The sequence below is a fragment of the Pelodiscus sinensis genome, chromosome 17 (assembly GCF_049634645.1).
Source record: "Pelodiscus sinensis isolate JC-2024 chromosome 17, ASM4963464v1, whole genome shotgun sequence".
NCBI classification, from domain to species: domain Eukaryota; kingdom Metazoa; phylum Chordata; order Testudines; family Trionychidae; genus Pelodiscus; species Pelodiscus sinensis.
Window position 1 is genome coordinate 36344847 of NC_134727.1, and position 20057 is coordinate 36364903.

The 20057-nt window shown below is 44.9% G+C and overlaps 1 protein-coding gene across 1 annotated transcript in view; it reads right to left on the reverse strand.

Annotated features, from left to right (window-relative positions):
- The window catches only part of GLRA1 (glycine receptor alpha 1), an 87118-nt gene that overhangs the window by 22939 nt on the left and 44122 nt on the right, over nucleotides 1-20057 (reverse strand). The window contains exons 4-5 of the mRNA XM_014581165.3: nucleotides 3885-4108; nucleotides 1024-1106 (exon numbers count right to left, since the gene is read on the reverse strand). Of these exons, the coding sequence (XP_014436651.2) occupies nucleotides 1024-1106; nucleotides 3885-4108 (307 nt within the window). The remainder of the gene's footprint in view (nucleotides 1-1023; nucleotides 1107-3884; nucleotides 4109-20057) is intronic.

Consider the following 20057-nt stretch of genomic DNA (forward strand, 5'->3'; position numbering starts at 1 on the left):
AGAACGCGGCTTGAGTCTGGACGCAGGGGAAGTTTTTTCGGGAAAAGGCTACTTTTCCCGAAAAAACCCCTGAGTCTGGACACAGCCCTAGTGTGTTCATTTTTAATGTATAAGGCAACACCTCCTCCCTTTTTTCCCTGTCTATCCTTCCTGAGCAAGCTGTACCCTTCTATACAAACATTCCAATCGTGTATTATCCCATCAAGTTTCTGTGATGCCAACAATGTCATAATTGTACTTATTTATTAGCACTTCCAGTTCTTCCTGCTTATTTCCCATACTTCTCGCATTTGTATATAGGCATCTAAGATCCTGATTTGACCTTGCCTCCCAATTTAGACGTGAATCTGTTGAAAATAAACCCTTTTTGACAGATCCCATAAACCTTATTTTTTGAGGAATACAGGATCTATCGAAAAAGGGTTTATTTTCGACAGATCCGCGTCTAGACTGCCTTTTTTTCCCCCGAAAAAGCTCTGTGAGGAAAAAAAGGTGGCGGCCATGTTTATGCTAATGAAGCGCAGGATATTTAAATCCCTGCTTCACTTGCAATTTCGACGTGCTTGATTTGCATCCCTCTGGCGACAGAGAGATGCAATCTAGACGTAGCCTTGGTGAGTTCTGGCCACAGGAAGGAAAACGACACCAGCCCAACAGACAGGATTACAGGGCCCACAGTGACTGACCGGCTCGCGTGTGGACAAGGATGCAAGTGTGGACCCCTAATTTGGCCTCTGATCCCTGTTTTAAGAGCAGCTCCAAATGCCCTTTGCCGTGGGTTTCATTCCTTCGCCACAGGCACAAGAAACAGCTGCTGGAGAACCTAGCACTGGGCAGACCTGTGTGTCTGTGTGTGTGTGTGTGTGTGGGGGGGGGGGGGCCTGAAGGGGGGCTGAAGACATGCACATGCCAGGCAGCCTGGCTTTTATCCCCTTTAGTCATAATCAGAACCAGCTGGGAGTTGGAGAGGGACAGAGGAAGCACGGTGGTTATCTTTAGAGGGGAACCCCCCCAGATACTCACAGCTCTCCAGCTGCATGATGCACGTTTGCACATCCATGGGGAAGTTCTTCAGATCCATGGGACAAGCCAGCGTGAGTGTAATCCTGGGAGGAGAAGACAGACAGGGGGACTCCAGCCTCCTTTTGAACATTGTCAAGTAGTTACATTACATCTGGGCACCCGCTGTTGCATACAGAGAGGCTAGTTGGGTACCTGCGCAGTGTCCCCCTTAATCTCTTGGGGAGCATTGCCTGGATTATTTGCATCCCCATGAATGTAATTTCAAGTGTGACATAGCAGTGGATCAAAACACCAAGTGCTTGATATACTGTGATGCAATTCCCAGCTGCCTTTTGCAGGCAACACATTGTGACAGTACTTCTTGAGTGGGGTAGGACACAAGAATCCAACACCAAACTGTCCTGCTGCTTCTCTCTTTGTCATGCCCCAGGCTTGTAACCATCTGGACTAGGCTGATTCAAGGGATCCACCCAGCAGGAAAACAATACCAGCAAAACAAAGGCTATTTCTAAAGGCTAGCACCGGTTGAGACGCTTCAAACAAAACATTTTCCAGTTGGAAAGTGAGGCTTTGTCTATATTGTAATTTTCTGGAGGGAAACGGATAGGTCTCAGCCACATTTTCTGTTGGGAAAAATTGAAACAAAAGATTTGGGGTTGGTAAAGGCAGTGTCAATCTTTGGGTATGTCTAGACTGCATCCCTCTGTCGGCAGAGGGATGCAGATTAGGCAGGTCGACATTGCAAACGAAGTGGGGATTTAAATATCCCGTGCTTAAGTTGCATTAAAAATGGCGGCCGCTTTTGCTGACTCAGCACTTTGTCAGCAAAAAGCAGCAATCTAGAGGGGGATCTGTGGAGAAAGAAAGCCTTTTTCGACCAATCCCTTATGCCTCCTGTAAGGAGGTTTACAGGATCTGTCGAAAAAGGCTTTCTTTCTCGACAGATCCCCCTCTAGACTGCTGCTTTTTGCCGACAAGGTGCTGAGTCAGCATAAACAGCGGCTACGTCTACACTGGCATGATTTTGCGCAAATGCTTTTAACGGAAAAGTGTTTCTGTTGAAAGCATTTGCGCAAGAGTGCCTAGATTGGCACGGATGCTTTTGTGCAAAAACTGCTTTTGCGCAAAAGCATCTGTGGCCAGTCTAGACGCGATTTTGCGCAAGAAAGCCCCGAACGCCATTTTCGCCATCGGGGCTTTTTTTGCGCAAAATAGTTCTTCCCTGTCTACACTAGCCCTCTTGCACAAAAACATTTGTGCAAGAGGACTTATCCCTGAGTGGGAGCATCATAATATTTGCGCAAGAACACTGACAATCTTACCTTAGATCGTCAGTGTTCTTGCACAAATTCAAGCGGCCAGTGTAGACAGCTGGCAAGTTTTTGCACAAAAGCGAATGCTTTTGCGCAAAATCTTGCCATTCTAGATGCATCCTTTGTGTCTACCTGAGCCTCTGCCGTGCCTCATGGGAGTTGTAGTTCTAGGTCCCCTGTGTCTCATTCTCTCCAGACTCCTGTGATGCTATGCTGTGTTTCTCTGCAATATGCTCCATGCTCATAAGAATGGACCCAGTATGATTCCAAAGGTCCATCTAGCCCAGTCTCCTGACTGCTGACAGTGGCCAATGGCAGGTGCCCCAGAAGGAGTGAACAGAACAGGGAAGCATCAAAAGATCCACCCTCTGTCACTCATTGTGAGGTTGAGTGATCCGGCATTGGTGGTGGAATACAAATCCACAATACGAAGGAGGCAAAATGCGATGTCTTTTTGGCTCCTTTCCCCACTAACCTTTTTAATAAAACTGCTTGTTCTTCTTAAATGTATTGCTTTTTTTATAAAAAGGGAGAGTGAGGGAATGGAGGTTTTCTCAAGACCAATTAGTGCAAGTCATACAGTTCTACAGCCGTGTCCTGGACTCCTACGGAAAATGAGGGGATTTGAGGAAGAATTCTGTGGGGGAGACTATTGTAGGAAAATAGCCTCTGAATTATCCTCCCAGCTCTCCTGCGTGAAAACCGCACAAGAGAATGAAACAAAGAGGTTAGGAAACAAGGTGATACCCAAAGCAATGTGAGTTGAGAGGTTTCAATATAAACTCTTAACTCACACTGGGTTTCTTGGGGTATGTCTACACTACCGCCCTAGTTCGAACTAGGGTGGTTAATGTAGGCAACCGAAGTTGCAAATGAAGCCCGGGATTTAAATTTCCCGGGCTTCATTTGCATCTTGCTGGGCGCCGCCATTTTTAAATCCCCGCTAGTTCGGACTCCGTGCCCGCGGCTACACGCGGCACGGAGTAGGTAGTTCGGATTAGGCTTCCTATTCCGAACTACCGGTACACCTCGTTCCTAAAAGAGGATGCTTTTTTAGGAGCATCACCACTGTAGATCATGTCCGCTTGGTTTACAGCAGCAGCAGTGAGGACTGAACCATCTCCATTAGGCCAACACATTTCTTGGCCTAATGGAGAATCTCCTTTTTCTGTTAGGGATGGAAGGCCTATGACACACAGTTGAGCACGTTTTATGTTCTCCAGTAGAAGGCCCGTCCTAGCAATTTTGCTAGTGCCACGTGACTGTAAACTGAATCTTGTCTATACTATCTGTGGTAAAAAGTGAAACACCCGTGTTTGCTGCTCTCCTGTGGCATTGCAGGGCCGCCATCTTGGATTTTACCTCAGAATTGTGAGCATGGAATCAACTCAGTAGGCTGGGGTTAAAACCCATGATGCTCAGTGGTTTCAAGTCCACCACCTAATGCTCTGTTTATTTGCCAGCTTCTCAGCTCAGCCTCCTGCATGCTCAGGCCCTTAATCCCACTGGTTCCCCTCTCCCACTGACCATTCTCTTTAGCCGCCTCACCTGATACTGTAGAGGACGTTGCCATTTCTGGAAATACGCAAAAGTTTGTTGTCTGTGGTGATCTCGTGAAAATGGGCCCCCTTCTCATTGGCAAAGAACAAGTCAGGCTTCCAGATGGAGTCCAGCATAGAGGGGTCCAAATCCAGAGAGTCGTCAGGGTACTCGTTGTATGCCAGCCGAGGGTCATTCCACTGCTGCCGCAAGAAGATGTTCACCCGATAATCCTGCAGGGAGGGCACAAGAGTTAGTGGTGGGCATGAAGTTAACAGTGCCCAGAAGACACTAGAAGCGCTCAGTGCGGAAGAAAGGGACATTGAAGCCAGCTGGGTTGAAATAAGCAAACAATGTGTTTGGCATGACTGAGCTCACGCTCTTAATCTATGACATTCTCTACCGGCATGACTCCTCGAGCCTTTTATTTTTAGCTCTGTAGCCAAGAGACACATTGATGGGCAAACAGCTGCCGTCCATGACACCTGCTATTTCAGCAATCCCCAAATCTAGAGCATGTCAGACTTCCCAATGCTATAGTTTTCAATCTTTTTTTTTCCTTTGCAGACCCCTAAAATTTTTCAAATAGAGCCCTTTGGAAATCTTAGACCTAGTCCGTGCAACCCCAGGTATTTGTGGACCACAGGTTGAAAAGTTCTGCTATTGTGCATTTAGCTTGAAAAGAAAAAAAATCCACTCAAATATCTGCTACTGAGCCTACACTCACACCAAGTCCCTAGGTCTCATAAAATAGTATTCATTAACTGAGGCCAGGTCTACACTAAAAGGGAAAGTCGAATCAAGACATGAATTATGTAGCTGGAGTTGACATACCTAGTTTCAAGTTTCTCTGCCATCCCCACAGTTGGAGGCCAACGGGAGCAAACACTCCTATTGGCTTCCCTTACTCCTCGCAGAAACAGGAGTATCAGCTGCTGGTAGGGGTGCCTTCTGAGTTTGAGTTAGTGAGTCTTAACTAGACTCGCTAAATCAAACTCCGGGAGATTGATCATGGCAGCGTCGATCTTCTGTTTAGTGAAGACATGGCCTTAGTGTGTGAAGGGCTGAAATTAAGGGGATGGCACAGAAAGCAATTGTATTCAATCTTCCGCCTCCTGGTAATCTGTAGGGATGCTACCTCAAATTCATCCCACATTTTTCCCGTTTTTACTTCATCATCACCATCCTTGTAGCTCCTGCTCCATGGCATCCCTTCTTTTGACCAGAGTTTACCACCACTCCGCATTGCTTGTGAATGGAGGAAAGGATCATGTAGGAACACTGGGTGTCCACCCCATCTGTAGGGCTGAGTGTCTATTTACCGTCCCATTTTTACATAGGTTCTTTGTCGATATTACTCATTATATAATGAAGTAGCATGGCTATATAGGCTTGCTGATGGGTGAGGGGGCAAAGGGAGCAGTTGCCCCGAGGCCCAGTGATTTAAAAGGGCCTGGGATGTTGGGATACCGTTACCATGGCAACCGGAGCGCCTGGTCCTTTAAATTGCGGCCAGAGCCCTGCGTGGTACTGAGGCTGAGTGGGGGAGGTCTGGGAGGCATTGAGAACTGTCTGTCCCTAGCTATGCCCCTTCAACCTGAGGGTCCACCCCTTCCCAGTGCCAACCCCCCCCCCCCCCAACACTGTCCAGGGCTCTGTGGCTGTATCAAGTGATCTGTGCTAAAGCAGCACTAATTGTGACTGGAGCCCCCTCTGTGCCAGGCACCACATGCATCGTAAGAAATCGCTCTTCAGGGCGGGACGTTCAATCGAAATAGGCGGGCTGGCTGAAGGAAGCCCTATTGAGGCTGAGTGAGATGAGTCACTTGTTCAAGATCCCCCAGGAAATCTGCACGACAGGGCTAGGACTTGAACTCTCATCTCCTGAGTCTCGGTCTAGTTCCTTAACTATCCTTCCTCTGGATGCTAGCTAGAGCTCAGTCAGGGTGTGTCTAAACTACATGGCTCCATCGATGGAGCCATGTAGATGAGGCTGATCGGCAAAGGGAAATGAAGCCGCGATTTAAATAATTGCGGCTTCATTTAAATTTAAATGGCTGCCACGCTCTGCCAATCACTGTTTGTCGGCAGATCGGGGCAGTCTGGACGCTCCCGTGCCAACCTGAAAGCCCTTTATCGACCTCCCCGTTATGTCTTGTAGGATAAGGTTTACCGGGGAGGTCGATAAAGGGCTTTCAGGTTGGCACGGGAGCGTCCAGACTGCCCCGATCTGCTGACAAACAGTGATTGGCAGAGCGGGGCAGCCATTTAAATTTAAATGAAGCCGTGATTATTTAAATCGCAGCTTCATTTCCCTTTGCCGAACAAACAAATCTACATGGCTCCGTCGATGGAACCATGTAGTTTAGACGCACCCTAAGTGTGGACGGCTTATAGGAGGATGGTGGTGGTAAGGAGGGGCTGTCTGTTGCAGTTTGTCCATGGGATCACCGAGGCAGCTAATTCCATCTCCCACAGGACAATTAAAAGATGAAAAAAAATGAACCAAGATGCTAGCAAGAGCGAGTGAGGATGAAAGGGGCTGGTCCATATTTACATATTCATAAATATTAATACCTCTGGTACCAGCCAGTCTCAGCTGATCTCCTTCCAAACCTTTTGCTCTGAAACTTTCTCCAGTTGGGTGGGTGGAGGGGCAGTATGGGGTGATGTCATTAGCGACCTGTCTCTCACTCCTGTTTGGGCCTCTTTTCCAATCATCCCGCATGACAAAGGATGTCGATTTTATAGGCTTGGTCTGCAGTTTCGTTGTGCTGCGTCCCACCAGCACTATAGAAAATGTCATTTGTGTCATTAGCCTCATGTCTTACAGCTCTCCCCAGACCAAACTGGGTGTTGATTTCCAGTTCACATTCATCATGACCCGTTCTCCTGGACAATAATGGGGCAACTTTTGTTCTCCCAATGGCTTCTCGGTGCCCATCTGTCCCTTTCCCTGACTTTCACACAGGAAAGGAAGCAGACAGATGAAAAGGAGAGAGAGAAAACAGACTCTCAGGTGGGCCATAAATGCTTCAAGTATCTTGGCAGTTGGAGCTGGAGGAGTGGCACGACACAGACCAATTTCACTGCTACTGGCCAAACTAATTGTTAGTATCCAGGTTATGGTTTTATTTAACGACTTTCTTACTTGAAGTAGCCGGAGGCATTTTACAAAGCTGGGAGTCAGCTAGCAATTAAGTGACTGTGTGTGCAGTAAACCAGTATAGGAAGAGGAGTGTTTAATGCACATCTTGAATATTTGAAGCAATTTTTTTTTGTAAGGCAGTGTTTGCCAGGGCTGCAGTTACTGTGAAGAACTCAGGGATCTTCAGTTACAGATCATTATCTGGAGGAGCCGATCCCTGACAACGCCTCAGCCCAACTGGAAGTGTTATGCCCAAGGCAGAGAACGGATCAGAAATTTGAACCTATATAATCTCTTCCCCCAGGAAGAAAATGTTACCAAAAGAGCTGACTCAGCATAATGAATCAGCTCCAATACTCCCTATAAGCCATGTGCTTGTGTGGAGATTCCAATGCCACCCAGCTGATTAGGAGAGCACCATAGCTAGGTTTGTGTTTCTATTGGTGGTCCACATTTGCACATGCCTCAGCGCACATAACAAAATTTATTCTGCACATGGCTGGGGAAAAAATCTGCACATGGATGGAAAAGATTAGAGGGAACATTGATCAGCTCCTATTATTGTGTAAACATGACTTGCAGTCTGGTTACAGTGGGGCAAGATTAGAAGATGACGTAGTGGGTGCATCTTACAGGTTTGATTGGGATAGTCAATTATGAAAGCTCTTCTAAAAATCAGTTTTAAGACGTTGCTTGATACACATCCATGGGGCACAGAAACTACTAATGACCTTATGATTTTACCAACAGCACCTACGCCAATGTCTTGATTAAGTTACAGGAAATACATTTCTGAACATGAATACAATTCAATTCTTTGCCCTTTTGCTGAGAGCCAGGATGTCAGTTTTACAAAGTCTGGTGGGTCTTTCGCACTTAATTATCCAGTTCCTTCTCCCCAAGATAATGTCTCTCTAGAAAAATGGTGAATAGCTGTGGTCAGCTAATGGTGAAGTGCCTTGTATAGAACTAACAATCATGTAAATCCAAAGAAAGGAAAGAGAGAGGAAAAGGAGAAACGGGTAGAAAAGAGCTCTGAATTCATTGCACACAGCAGCTACCTGAACAAGTTGCATACATTGATTTCCCCCTTTCTGTTTGTAAAGATCAGTGGTGGTTGCAGTCAGGGGAAAATCAATGTAATTGGTCTAATAGGCAGAAAGCAAAAGGCTGTTTTGCTTATTCAGCTGCAAACCAGCGGAATGCTAGCAGGTCAGCTCCATTTCGGCATCTATTTCATGTACAACATGAATCAAATCCATGTTTGGAAGGAATGTCGGCAGCAGCTGCCCGGAGTGTGCTCAGCCATGTGGAAAATGACCCAAACCCAACCACAAGGCCTTGTGTTACTCAGCGTTAGTGCTATTGGGCTAAATTCATAGCTGCCGCTGCAAAAGTCTCCAGGAAGAAAGGAAGCAAAACAAAGAACAGCTTCACACAGACTGTCCAATGGATGCTACAGGATGGGAGAAGGCTGGAAGCGGTTGGATCTAATTCATCTGCAAATTTGATACTGTTTCCCTGGGCATGAACAAAGACATTAACTGGATGTTGCATTATAAAGCTTGCCTTTCCTGGATTTAACTCCTCATTTTACATCAAAAGCCAAATACGGGACACTTCCAGCTGACTTCGTTAGCCTGATTAGCATCAGTCCTACAATTCACAGGTACTTTTTTTTTCTGTTATAAATTCTGGGTTCCTGTTATCCCTCTCTAGCACATCTGAGGAAGTGGGTTTTGCCTACGAAAGCTCATGATGCTATATATGGGCATGTCTATACTACATCCCTCTTTTGAAAGAGGGATGTAAATTAGGCAGATCAAAAGTGCAAATGAAGTGGGGATTTAAATTTTTTGAGGAGTACAGGATCTTTCAAAAAAGGATTTTCTTTTTCCCCGAAAGAACCGTGTCTAGACAGCGGTTTCACTTTCGAAATACTCTTTTTTGAAAAAACGCTGTGACGTGATTATGCAAATGAAACGCAAGATATTTAAATCCCCTCTTCATTTGCACTTTCGATCTGCCTAATTTACATCCCTCTTTCGAAAGAGGGATATAGTTTAGACATAGCCTTAATGTTTTTGTTAGTCTCTAAGATGCCACAGGACTACTTGTTGTTCTCCAGATGACGGGGAGAGCATGTTGTAGGCAAACTCGTCCATGAGCCAAATGAAAATGCATTTCCTTTCATGGAGCATAGTCTGGATAGGACAGGACTTGGCAGTGGAATGGAGAAGCCTCAGCTGAGAACAAAACATTCCATGATGCCCTAGTTCTCTTCTGGATGGGTTCTTATGCCACGCTCATCACCGTACGTTGTGTAATGCATTAAGTGACCTTGCCGACATCTGTTTCCTGTCACTTCTCATTGGCAGCACCCACCCAGAAAAGACACAGCTTTCTGTCATGGTTCCGCACCATCTCTCTCATTTCAGCAGTGTGGAACGCTGCAGAGATATCCAGGGGGATGAGAAGGGATATTTGCCCCCTATCTATTGACAGCAAGAGATCCCATATCAGTGCCACAAAAGCTGTAATGTCCCCGTGTCCTGAACTTACACCAGATTATGATGAGTCTAGGGACTGGCTTAAATTAAACTTGTAGTGAGCCTTTGGCTAGCTTCTCTCTGAGCATGCTCAGGAAAGGGAGGTTTGACACTGGGTGCTAGTTGGCTGGAACGGATGTATCTAGGGTGGAAAATAACCAATAGCAACCAGCTGGCTAAAGCTTCCAACCAATGACTGTGGCTCTACAGGTGCAGGCAGCCTTATTTAAATACATCGGTCTGCCCTCAATGAGACCTGTGCTGTGTGACTGGCTCTGTGGTCATTTCCGGATTCCAGGGACCTGTCGGGGTTTGAAACCAGACAGGAAAGTGGTCCAGAACTGACGAGAAGGCTCAGTGGGGACTCATTCAACTATTTAGCCCTGCTGATATGGATCAATGGAGGGAAAGGAAAGGAGTAGCCAGCATGGAAGGTTGGATTCAACTCAGGGAGACGTGTTGCTGTCCTGCTTGGACTGCAGAGGAGGGAGGGTCAATTATTTTGGGCCATGCTTATATCCCCCCCCCCAAGTAACGTGCCAAAGCTGCTTTTGGTTTGGGAATGGGCTCTTTGCACCACTGGACAGGGGTTGCAGTGCTCAGATTGCTCCAAAAGCTGTGCATTACCCATGTCTCTTACTAGGTACTGTGACTGGGGAGGGTTTCTTTTTAATTCTGAATATTCATGCGAGGCTGCAAAATTCAGTCCAAGGAAGTGATGGAAGCCAGTGGCTAAGGAATGGTTAACAAGTAGGGTTGCCAGATACTTTTGCCAAAAATACTGTACATGGCGGGGAAAAAATTGGTTGAGCAAAAAGAAAAAAACCAACAACCGGACCAAAAAAAAAAAAAAAAGGGTCGCTATGCCTTTAAATTCCCTGCTTCCCCTGCCAGACGTGGCAGGGGAAGAATGTACCGATCGGCCTTCCGTCTGAGAAAAATAGAAAATACCGGACATGTAAAATATTTCTGTTTTTTTTTTTTACCGGACAGAGGCCGCAAATACCAGACTGTCCTGGCAACCCTATAGAGTTTATAAAATTATGAAGGCTAGAAAGGAACAGTAACCAGAGAAAGATGCTGAGCTCGAGTTACACCCAAATATCAGGCATGTTTAAGCCAAAATATTAGACATTAGCTTGTAAAGTTAGTGATTTTTGCTGGGGTGGGGGCATGTGGTTTTAGTCTCTCACCCCCGCCTCCTTACTGCTAAGTGGAAACACTGTTTTCCAGAGCTTAGCATCGGAGGCTGGGGATTCAGGACATTCCATCCTGAGCCTGGAGAGGGGGCAGAGAGGCGGATCCAGACCTCAGAATAGCCAAGGGTGAGGGCTCCAGCTGGAACGTAGAGACCCAAGTTCAAGTTCCTGCTTGAAAGGGAGTGCCTTGCCCCCAGGCTATAGAGTCAGAGTTATATAATATGGAACTGCTCCAGCTGGGGAGTGTGTGTGTGTGTGTGTGTGTGTGTGTGTGTGTGTGTGTGTGTGTGTGTGTGAGAGAGAGACACACACACACACAGACAGACATACATCTTATGGCCCAGTTGTGAGCATGCTTGCCTAGGAATCCGACACAGCTAGGTCTCCTACATCCCAGGTTTGCTCCTGTTGACTTGCTTACCCCTAAACCTTTTAGAGGAGCATTTTGTATTGAAGCTGGTCCATCGCCAGCCACAAACCTGTTCGGTTTTGACAAAACAGAGTTTTTCAGGGAAAACATATTGATTTTCCCCCCTCCCACCAGTTTTACTCTCTACCCACGTCTGCGGCTCGTTGGCTGGCTGAGTGTGGGCACCTCACATATCTTTTTCTATGTGCACTTTCCTATCTGTAACATGGCTAACCAGTCCCTTCCTCTCAGCGCTCATCTGAGGTTTAATATTGGCAACCAGCGTACGGATCTTCAGATGAACAACAGCATCAGCTGCATGCACAAAAAGCTGGGTGCATCACGCCAAGCATCAGCAAATAACCCCATGCAAACCAATGTGTGTGTGTAACACAGGGACCCTATGCCTGTGGTCTCTTGCGCTAAATGCCTGTGCGGTGTCACAATTATTTGCAGCTACTAATTCCATCAAATAGACTCCTAGGTATCCAGACTGGAAGGGATCGCAATAGGTCATCCAGGACTAAATAGGAAGTAGACTGTTCCTGGCAGGAGTTGTCTAACCTGTTCTTAAAAACCTCCAGTGATGGAGATTCCACAGAGAACAACAGAACATAAGAATGGCCAGACTGGGTCAGACCAAAGGCCCATCTAGCCCAGCGTCCTGTCTGCTGACAGTGGCCAATGCCAGGTGCCCCAGAGGGAGTTAACAGAATAGGGAAGCATCAAGTGATCCCTCTCTTGTCACTCATTCTCAGATTTTGGCAAACAGAGGCTAGGGACACCCCCCCCCCCCATCCTGGCTAATAGCCATTGTTGGACCTTGCCTTCATGAATGTATCTAGTTCTTTTGGAACCCTGTTAAAGTCCCGGCCCTCACAACATCCTCTGGCAAGGAGTTCCACAGCTGACTGTGTTTTGCATGAAGAAATCCTTTCTTTTGTTTGTTTTAAACCTGCTACCTATTAATTTCATTTGGTGACCCCTAGTTCTTATTCTGTTAGGGGAAGAAGTAAATAGCAAGTAAATAACTCTTGCTAATTTCCTTTCTCCACACCATTCATGATTTTATAGACCTCTATCATATCCCCCCTTAGTCTCCTCTTTTCTAAGCTGAAAAGTCCGAGTTTTATTAATCTCTCCTCATATGGCAGTCTTTCCAAACCCTTCGTCATTCTGTTGCCCTTTTCTGAACTTTTCCCAATGCCAAGGTATCTTTTTTAAGATGGGACGACCACACCTGCATACAACCATAGCCTCCCTCCCCTCAAAAAGGTGCAAAGGCAAGCGAGAACCCTGCATTGCACCAGCCATTTCCTGTAGAAGCTGAAGGAAAAATAAAATGTCGAGCTGGCTGCTGTTATTTGGATCTCATAAAAGAGCAGTAATGACACATTTGTCTGACTTCAAGTATACTGGGACCTATTAGAGCGAAGTAATCTACAGAAACCCGCAAATCTGCTTCACTACATGATACAAGGCTGCTTATACTTGGAATACAGTGGTGATGTAGCTGTGTCTGTCCCCACATATTAGGGTATGTCTAAACTACATGGCTCCGTCGACGAAGCCATGTGGATTTGTTTGTTTGGCAAAGGGAAATGAAGCCGCGATTTAAATAATCGCGGCTTCATTTAAATTTAAATGGCTGCCGCGCTGAGCCGACAAACAACTGCTCAGCTGTTTGTCGGCTCAGCACGCTAGTCTGGACGCTCCCCTGCTGACATGAAAGCCCTTTATCGACCTCCCCGGTAAACCTCATCCTACGAGGCATAACGGGGAGGTCAATAAAGGGCTTTCAGATTGGCGCGGCTTAATCGCGGTTTAAATTGTGGCTTCATTTCCCTTTGCTGATCAGCCTAATCTACATGGCTTCATCGATGGAGCCATGTAGTTTAGACACACCCTTAGAGAGACAAGCTTTTTGCCCATACACCACGCTCTCCACAGACGTGAAGAAGAGCTCTGTGCATGCTCAATAGCTTGTCTCTCTCACCGACAGAAGTTGGTCCAGTAAAAGATATTACCTCATCCACCTTGCCTGTCTCCGGACAGGTCTACATTGGTGGAGAAAATTGATGCAAGATACGCAACTACAGCTACAAGGATTGCGTAGCTGGAGTTGACGTCTTTTGCATTGATTTTCTGAGGTAGCTCCACTGTGGGAGGTTGACAGGAGGAACTTGCCTGTTGACTTCTCTTACTCCTCATGATTGTGAGGTGTTCTGGAATCGATGGGGGGGTGCCCTCAGCAATCAATTTAGCGGGTCCTTACTAGACCCGCTAAATCAAATGCCAGAAGGTAGATCTCCAAAGAGCCAATCTTCCCACAAATGTAGATGTGGCCTCTAACTGGAATGGCCCTTTCCACTGAAGCAGCTCAGGGCTTTCATGATAATCTGACTTCAAAGAGAGTATTACTGTATCTAGATTCACCGGGTTCTCTAATATTGGCTTTGGATCCCTTTCCTGTGACTGTCAAGAAATGTGACCCCTCTTAACAATACCCTGAACCTATCAGCACTGCATTGTTCTCCATCAACCACCTCAGTGTCCCTACTGTAAGCTATTGTTGTCCTCTATTGTTGTAGTGTTTTTTTCTCAATATCTGGAAGAGCCAGATATTGAGCCAAACAGGTGCTCTCAGCGTGGCAAACCCAACCCCTTCTTCCTGTGGGCATGGAGAAGTCTGTGCCTGTGGTGGAACAGGTACAAAAAGACCTGCATGAGAGGAAAAAGGATGGAGGGGATATGTTTGCAGCAGACAAAAGGAAAGTCTAGTTCTGACTGGTCTCTCTCTGTGGCAATGCAGAAGTGGAGTTAGTGCATTCACCTCTAGGCGAAGGTCTACACGCTACTCTTTATGCAAAACAAGCATGTGGGAGCCCCAGGAGTGGTCTTCATGGATTTCTCACCCAGTCACTCTGGCTAGGAGGTAGGGGCATGGTGTATACCTGAAAGCACGTGTCTCACTCCTAACCTCTGGGGTACCTGGCATTGGCCACTGTTGGAATGCAGGAGACTGGGCTAGATGGACCCAGTATGGCTGTTCTTACATAACTGAAATGGTCTTTGGCCTGGTCTACACTATAGTGGAAGTTCGACTTATTATATGCAACTCCAGCTACGTTAATTATATAGCTGGAGTCAACGTATCTTAAATTGCATTTCTGTGCCATCCACACAGCGAGAGATCGACAGGAACAAACACTTCTGTCGGCTTCCTTTACTCTTTGGGAGGAGGAGGAATACTGGTGCCAACGGGGGCGCCTTCTGAGTTTGATTTAGCAGGTCTTCACTAGACCCGCTAAATCGAACCCCAGGAGATAGATCACAGCAGCATCGATCTTCTGCATAGTATAGACCTGGCTTGGTGTAAAATGCAGAGGCTTTATTTGAAAGACCTCTGTGCACTGGTACTTCACTGTGACTCCAAACTATTAATCTCAGAGTAAAAAGTATTCAAGCAAAACTTCAATGGTGGCTTTTGCATTTGTTTGTTTTTTTCATATACATAAACTGGTTTACGGAAAAAAACCTTTTGAGATTTCACCATTCGCACCCTGGTTCGTCAGAAACGATCCTATTTTCAAATGGACCCCCACGATGGTTTTTGACCTTTTGAGCGTCAGCATTAGAAATCTTGTTTTGGGAGGGCCTAACGCTTTTGCAGTTTTTGAACGGCCACATGTTTTGAGTAAAAAGTTCCATTTTCAGAGATGTTTTGAAAAATAAAAATGTCGCCCACATGAAACCGAGAAATGACCCCAAATGACCTTCACTGCTGTTTGCCGCTGAGTCCAGTTCTCTCTGTAGATATTCATAACTCTTGTTGATCTCCAAGACTATAGAACTGAGCTCAGAGCATGGACCCTGGCTCAGTAGTTTCTTCCTGTGTGCTGCATTGAGGCTGGTGAAGTTGTAGAGGCTTATTTAAACCCCCGTACGGAAATGATTCATTATCTGATTGGCAAAGTTCTTGTACAGATGACTCCAAATGACTGTATTACAATTGGATGGTTGTAGCCTGCAGTGTCTTGTGCCCTTATTAGCTACTTATTTAGTGGATGTCATGGAGCTGTGACTGGCTACGAGGTTCTATTTAGTTTGCCCTTTTCAAATGGGGTGAACACTTTGTGCAATTCCTTTAAACAACTGGAAAAAAGATATATGCAAAGGGCGCTGCTGAAATTTAAGAATCCCAAATGTCAGCGCATCTTTCCCTCGAACTCTCATTCCAACTCACTGCTAAACTTGGCCCACTTCACTGGAAGACTCAGTTCATGAGGAGTTTGGTTACTCATTTTGAATGAGATATTTGCTCTTGTATTTAGATTCCTCTACCTGCAAATGTGGCAACCCCCCCCCCCCCAAACACCACATTCAGGAATAAAAATGAGCTGGAGGAAAGGATGCATTTCCTTGTTTGTTCAACGCAGAACTCCACGGCAGTGTTCCAGAGAAGAAGGAGACCATCTAGATCCATCCATTCTTCTTTGTCTGGCTGCTGTGCTCTGCTATGCTTTTGCTCCTCAAAGTGCTTGCTTAGTTCTCAGTGTTCCCAATTGCTGGTTGTTTTGTCCTTTGTCTGGATCTTGATGGAGCTGTGATCCAAAGGCCAAGCTGCACACTATGACCGTGTTCCATCAGTCACAGGTCATTGCATATGGTTACTTAGTCTTTCTGTGTTTGTGTCTATATTTAATTGGGGACCTTCTGCATGGTGCTGAGAGCCCTCATTGACTACTGACCTTGAAGGATCATGCCCTTAATCTTGGTTCTGCCTTTGGGAGTCCATTCCACATGTTAATTTCCTTCTACGCTTTCTTCTAACCTCCCCGAACATTTCACCTCTCCACTTCTTGCCTTTTGCATTCTTTGAATCCCCTTTAAGAGAGTTCATAGAGAGTTGATGGCTGTTGAAATGCTCTGTATCTTTGTTACCTTCCTTTTTGCCACCCACTTTTCTAATAAATGGAAACTTGGGTTTGAGAACTTCTTTATGTGGGCACATCTACACAGCAGTGTTATTTCAGAATAACGTCAGTCTGCGTCTATGCTATAAGCAGTTATTTTGACATAATGTCAAAATAATGGCGAGCTGGAAGACTTCCTGTAACGCTTGTCTTACAAGGAGTAAGGAAAGTCGGAGAGAGAATGCTTTTTCTTGGATGTCCTGTTGTGTCAATAGAGCCAAAAGCTGAAATAATATTTTGACTTCAGCTATGCAATTGACGTAGCTGAAGTTGTGTAGCTTATTTTGGCTTTAGCCCTGCTGTGTAGACATGCCCTCTTCTCTTCCTTGTTACTCGTTTCCATGTATCTCTTCTTCTCCTCCCTTTGCTCCTCCTGCTTTGGTGCCCTAATCGGTGAACTTGTGATCTCATTAGCCACATGCATGTTGACAATAATAATCTCCACAGATTTGTGTGCTACAGAGTTCGTCGCTAGCATCTTTAAATGTCAACAGCAATGGCTTATGTGTGAACGAAAAGTCCCAAAACATGTTTTAGAGATCTCTGTAATTAAGTGAACTGATAAATCTCTGTGGTTGTGCCTTCCCTGGGTACCAGCAATATGCTTACTTCTTACAACATGCTATAGTCGTTCAGCCATCCAGGAGACATTAGGGAGAGTGTCTTTTGAGCACTGAATTTCTTGTTTCATTTGGGCAGTGATTCTGCAATGTTGCTTGTAACCAGGCCAGGGTGAGTTAACAGTGAGATTTGAACCTGTGACCTTCAGGGCTAAAAGCTTGAATCTCCACTACTCCAGCAAAAGAATTGAGTTTCTTACCTGAGAGCTGGATCCAGAGCTAGTCAACTCATTTTCATTGAAAAATGGGGTGAAATCAAAAATAGAATATTGTTTCCATGAAAAACACCTACCAAATGTTCGGGTTTTGAAAAAAAAAATCAAAATAAAAATGTTGAATTTTTAAAATATATTTTTTGTTTTAACACAGTGAAGGGAATTCTTGTTTATGTATTTTTTTCCCTTCTGGAAAAGTTATTTTTAAAAAAACCTCATAATCGATACTTTCTTCCATTTTTGAACTCCCCTCCCTCCCTCAGCATCTTTGCCTGTCTGCACACGTTTCTCGTGTGAAAAAGGGATTAAAAAGAAATGGGAAGAAATTTTCAATTTTCTCTTTCAGTGGTGAAAGTGAACAATTTTGAATGAAATGAAAATGATTTTCTTTGGCACTTTTTCATGGAAAAAATGCTAATCCACCGTAGCCATGCTGTCCTTGAGTCATTTACATTGTCCCTTTAGAAGGGTGCTGGGCCTTGAGTTGCAAGTCTGCGGAAAGCTCTCCTACACTCATGGGGCAGCCATCTTAGAGTTACCCCAGTGACAAGCAGTTCTCTGTAGTTGTTTTGAGTAGGGCTGGCTGGAGAAATTTGGTTGGAACCACACTCTGCTGGAATATGCAGTTCTGTCAGAACTTAAAGGCTTCACCATCGGGTTCATTTTGACAGAATTTAGTTGAAGAAGAAAATCAGGAAGCAATAACTACAGCTAGTGTCCAAAATGTCCCGTTTCAACATCTTCAGACCAAAACATTCTGATTTTTGTGTTTTGAAGCCACTTTGCTTTCCAGAGGGTTATTTTGGTGTTCTGGATTATATTACACAGAGGGCTGAAAGAATGCATTTTGGCTGGTGTAAAATGAAACACGCCGGCTGTCCAGAAGCGAAAGTTTGAGTGGCGTTTTCCTTTGCGGCGACCTTTGGACTGTTCTGCTTTGGTTCTGATTCCGAATGAAGCTGTGTTTTGACATCTCAAAATCCACCGCTCCGGTTTGGAGACAATGCCATTCGTGCAACCTCGCTAATCTCTGCGACATTAAAAAAAAAATAGCTGGAGGAGTGCGGGTAGAGGGGGGATTCTAATGGCTGATTTCCCGGGCTACAATTCTGTTTCGTGATGCCTGCTTGAGAAGAATCAGCAAACCTATGTTTTCCAAGTGATTATTTTTTTCTTCAGAGGAATGGATTCCAAAATGGTGGACACTACAGAACAGAGCAGATCCCTGCAGTGTATTCGCGAGATCTGCAATGTGTTTCTCTTTGTCAGGCTAGGCTTACAACGCACCCATTTTACAGCATATCCATGGAGAGCAATAAATAACAGGTATATGATGAAAGCCGGCTGTATTGCATGATGTCTTTCTGTGTATTGCACAGAGAAGTACACCGTAAGCTTGCCACATCTCCCACGCCAGTCAACAGTTCGGCTCCGTTGAATTTTATGGAGGAACGGTCCGTCCTGATTTGCTTATTGTTCATCCCGCCCAATGAAGTTATCCAATAAAATGGCAACACTAGTCACAGTTCCATTCTCCAAGTCATGAACAAATTGAAGAATCTCGGTATTTGTAATTTATTTATGCAAATTAATCTGCAAACAAAGGTGGTGAGTTTAGACCCACTGCACTGTCATGGGGTTGAAATATTATTGACAAGTGCTGCCCTTCATCTAAGGATTTTATTTCTTTAAGAATTTAGTCCAAATATACTCAATGCCAGTGTGTGCCTGTTAATAGAGTTAAATATGCATTGCGTTAAAAGAATACTGAGCTTTCAATTCTGCTGTATTGTAACTAAGCATAGAGATAGCACCTGATTCGCCTCCAATTTCTGGTGTAAATCTAGAGTAACTCCCATAGAAAGCAATGGAAGTCACACCCGTGTAAAATGCTGTGTGTAAAACCCAGAACATCCTGTTCTAAATGCATAGGACAATTGGAAGGGGGGAGTTTTACATACTTCAATCAACATCTTTCTACAAAGAGAGACTTACAAAAAGTAATTGAACATCATATTTCTGAATTATCTTTAATTAATACGGGAGGACGGCATTGTACCTCCAGAGCTTTGGTTCGCTGTTCACTGATTATGTCGCAGCTGATCTTTAATTGCTCCATCTCAAGACCATTATCTCCTTTCCTCATGATTGTCTCCTTCTAGCGCCTTACAAATTGGATACTGCTATTAGCAATGTTCGTTAATTCCCCCTGAAGATGGTCTGAGCTTGCAAAATCTTGCTAATGTTGGTTTTTGATTAAATGAATTTTAAGGCTGTGGGTTGTTTTTTTTTTTTTTTTAAATGCAGACACTGGCTCCAAAGCAGTGAAAACCCTCTCCAATTCTGGAGAATCTGAGAAAGACTGGATCTAGATTTGAGTTGCTGCCCCTTCACTCTATACTGGGCTAATTCAAAATCCCAGATCTAAATGCTCTTGAACTTTGGGAAATGTTGGGTGTCTCTCAAAACTCTGGTCATCTGAAGAAGTGGGCTGTGCCCACGAAAGCTCATGAAACGTCACAAAGAGAAAACAGTTTCTTGCCACTTTAACCAGAAAGGACACTCTCTCAATGACTTAACCACCTGCATTCTGCTACAAAGACCTTTTACATCTGCACTTGAAAGGGAATCCTCTGAACTGTCATTCATGTTAAAATTCGACACTTTCCAAAAAGGACTCAACAAACATTTGAACTATCTCACCCATTACCAAGATAGTTTCCCCAATTATCACCTCTAATACCATTAACTCACAAACATCCCACTCTCCCTACCTCTAATATCATCAATTCACAGACACTTACCTTCCTCCCCCCCCCCTTGCATCCTCCTCCTGTTCTGCAATGTGATTTGTCCTTTTCATATTTGTTCATTTTTTTTAATTGTATCCTTTGGTATATATGGTTGTGACTACTTTCTTCCACTATTTGATCTGAGGAAGTGGGTCTGGCCCACGAAAGCTCATCATCTAATAAACCATCTTGTTAGTCTTTAAAGTGCTACATTGTCCTGCATTTTGCTTCAGCTACCCCAGACTAACACGGCTACATCTCTATCACTAAACGG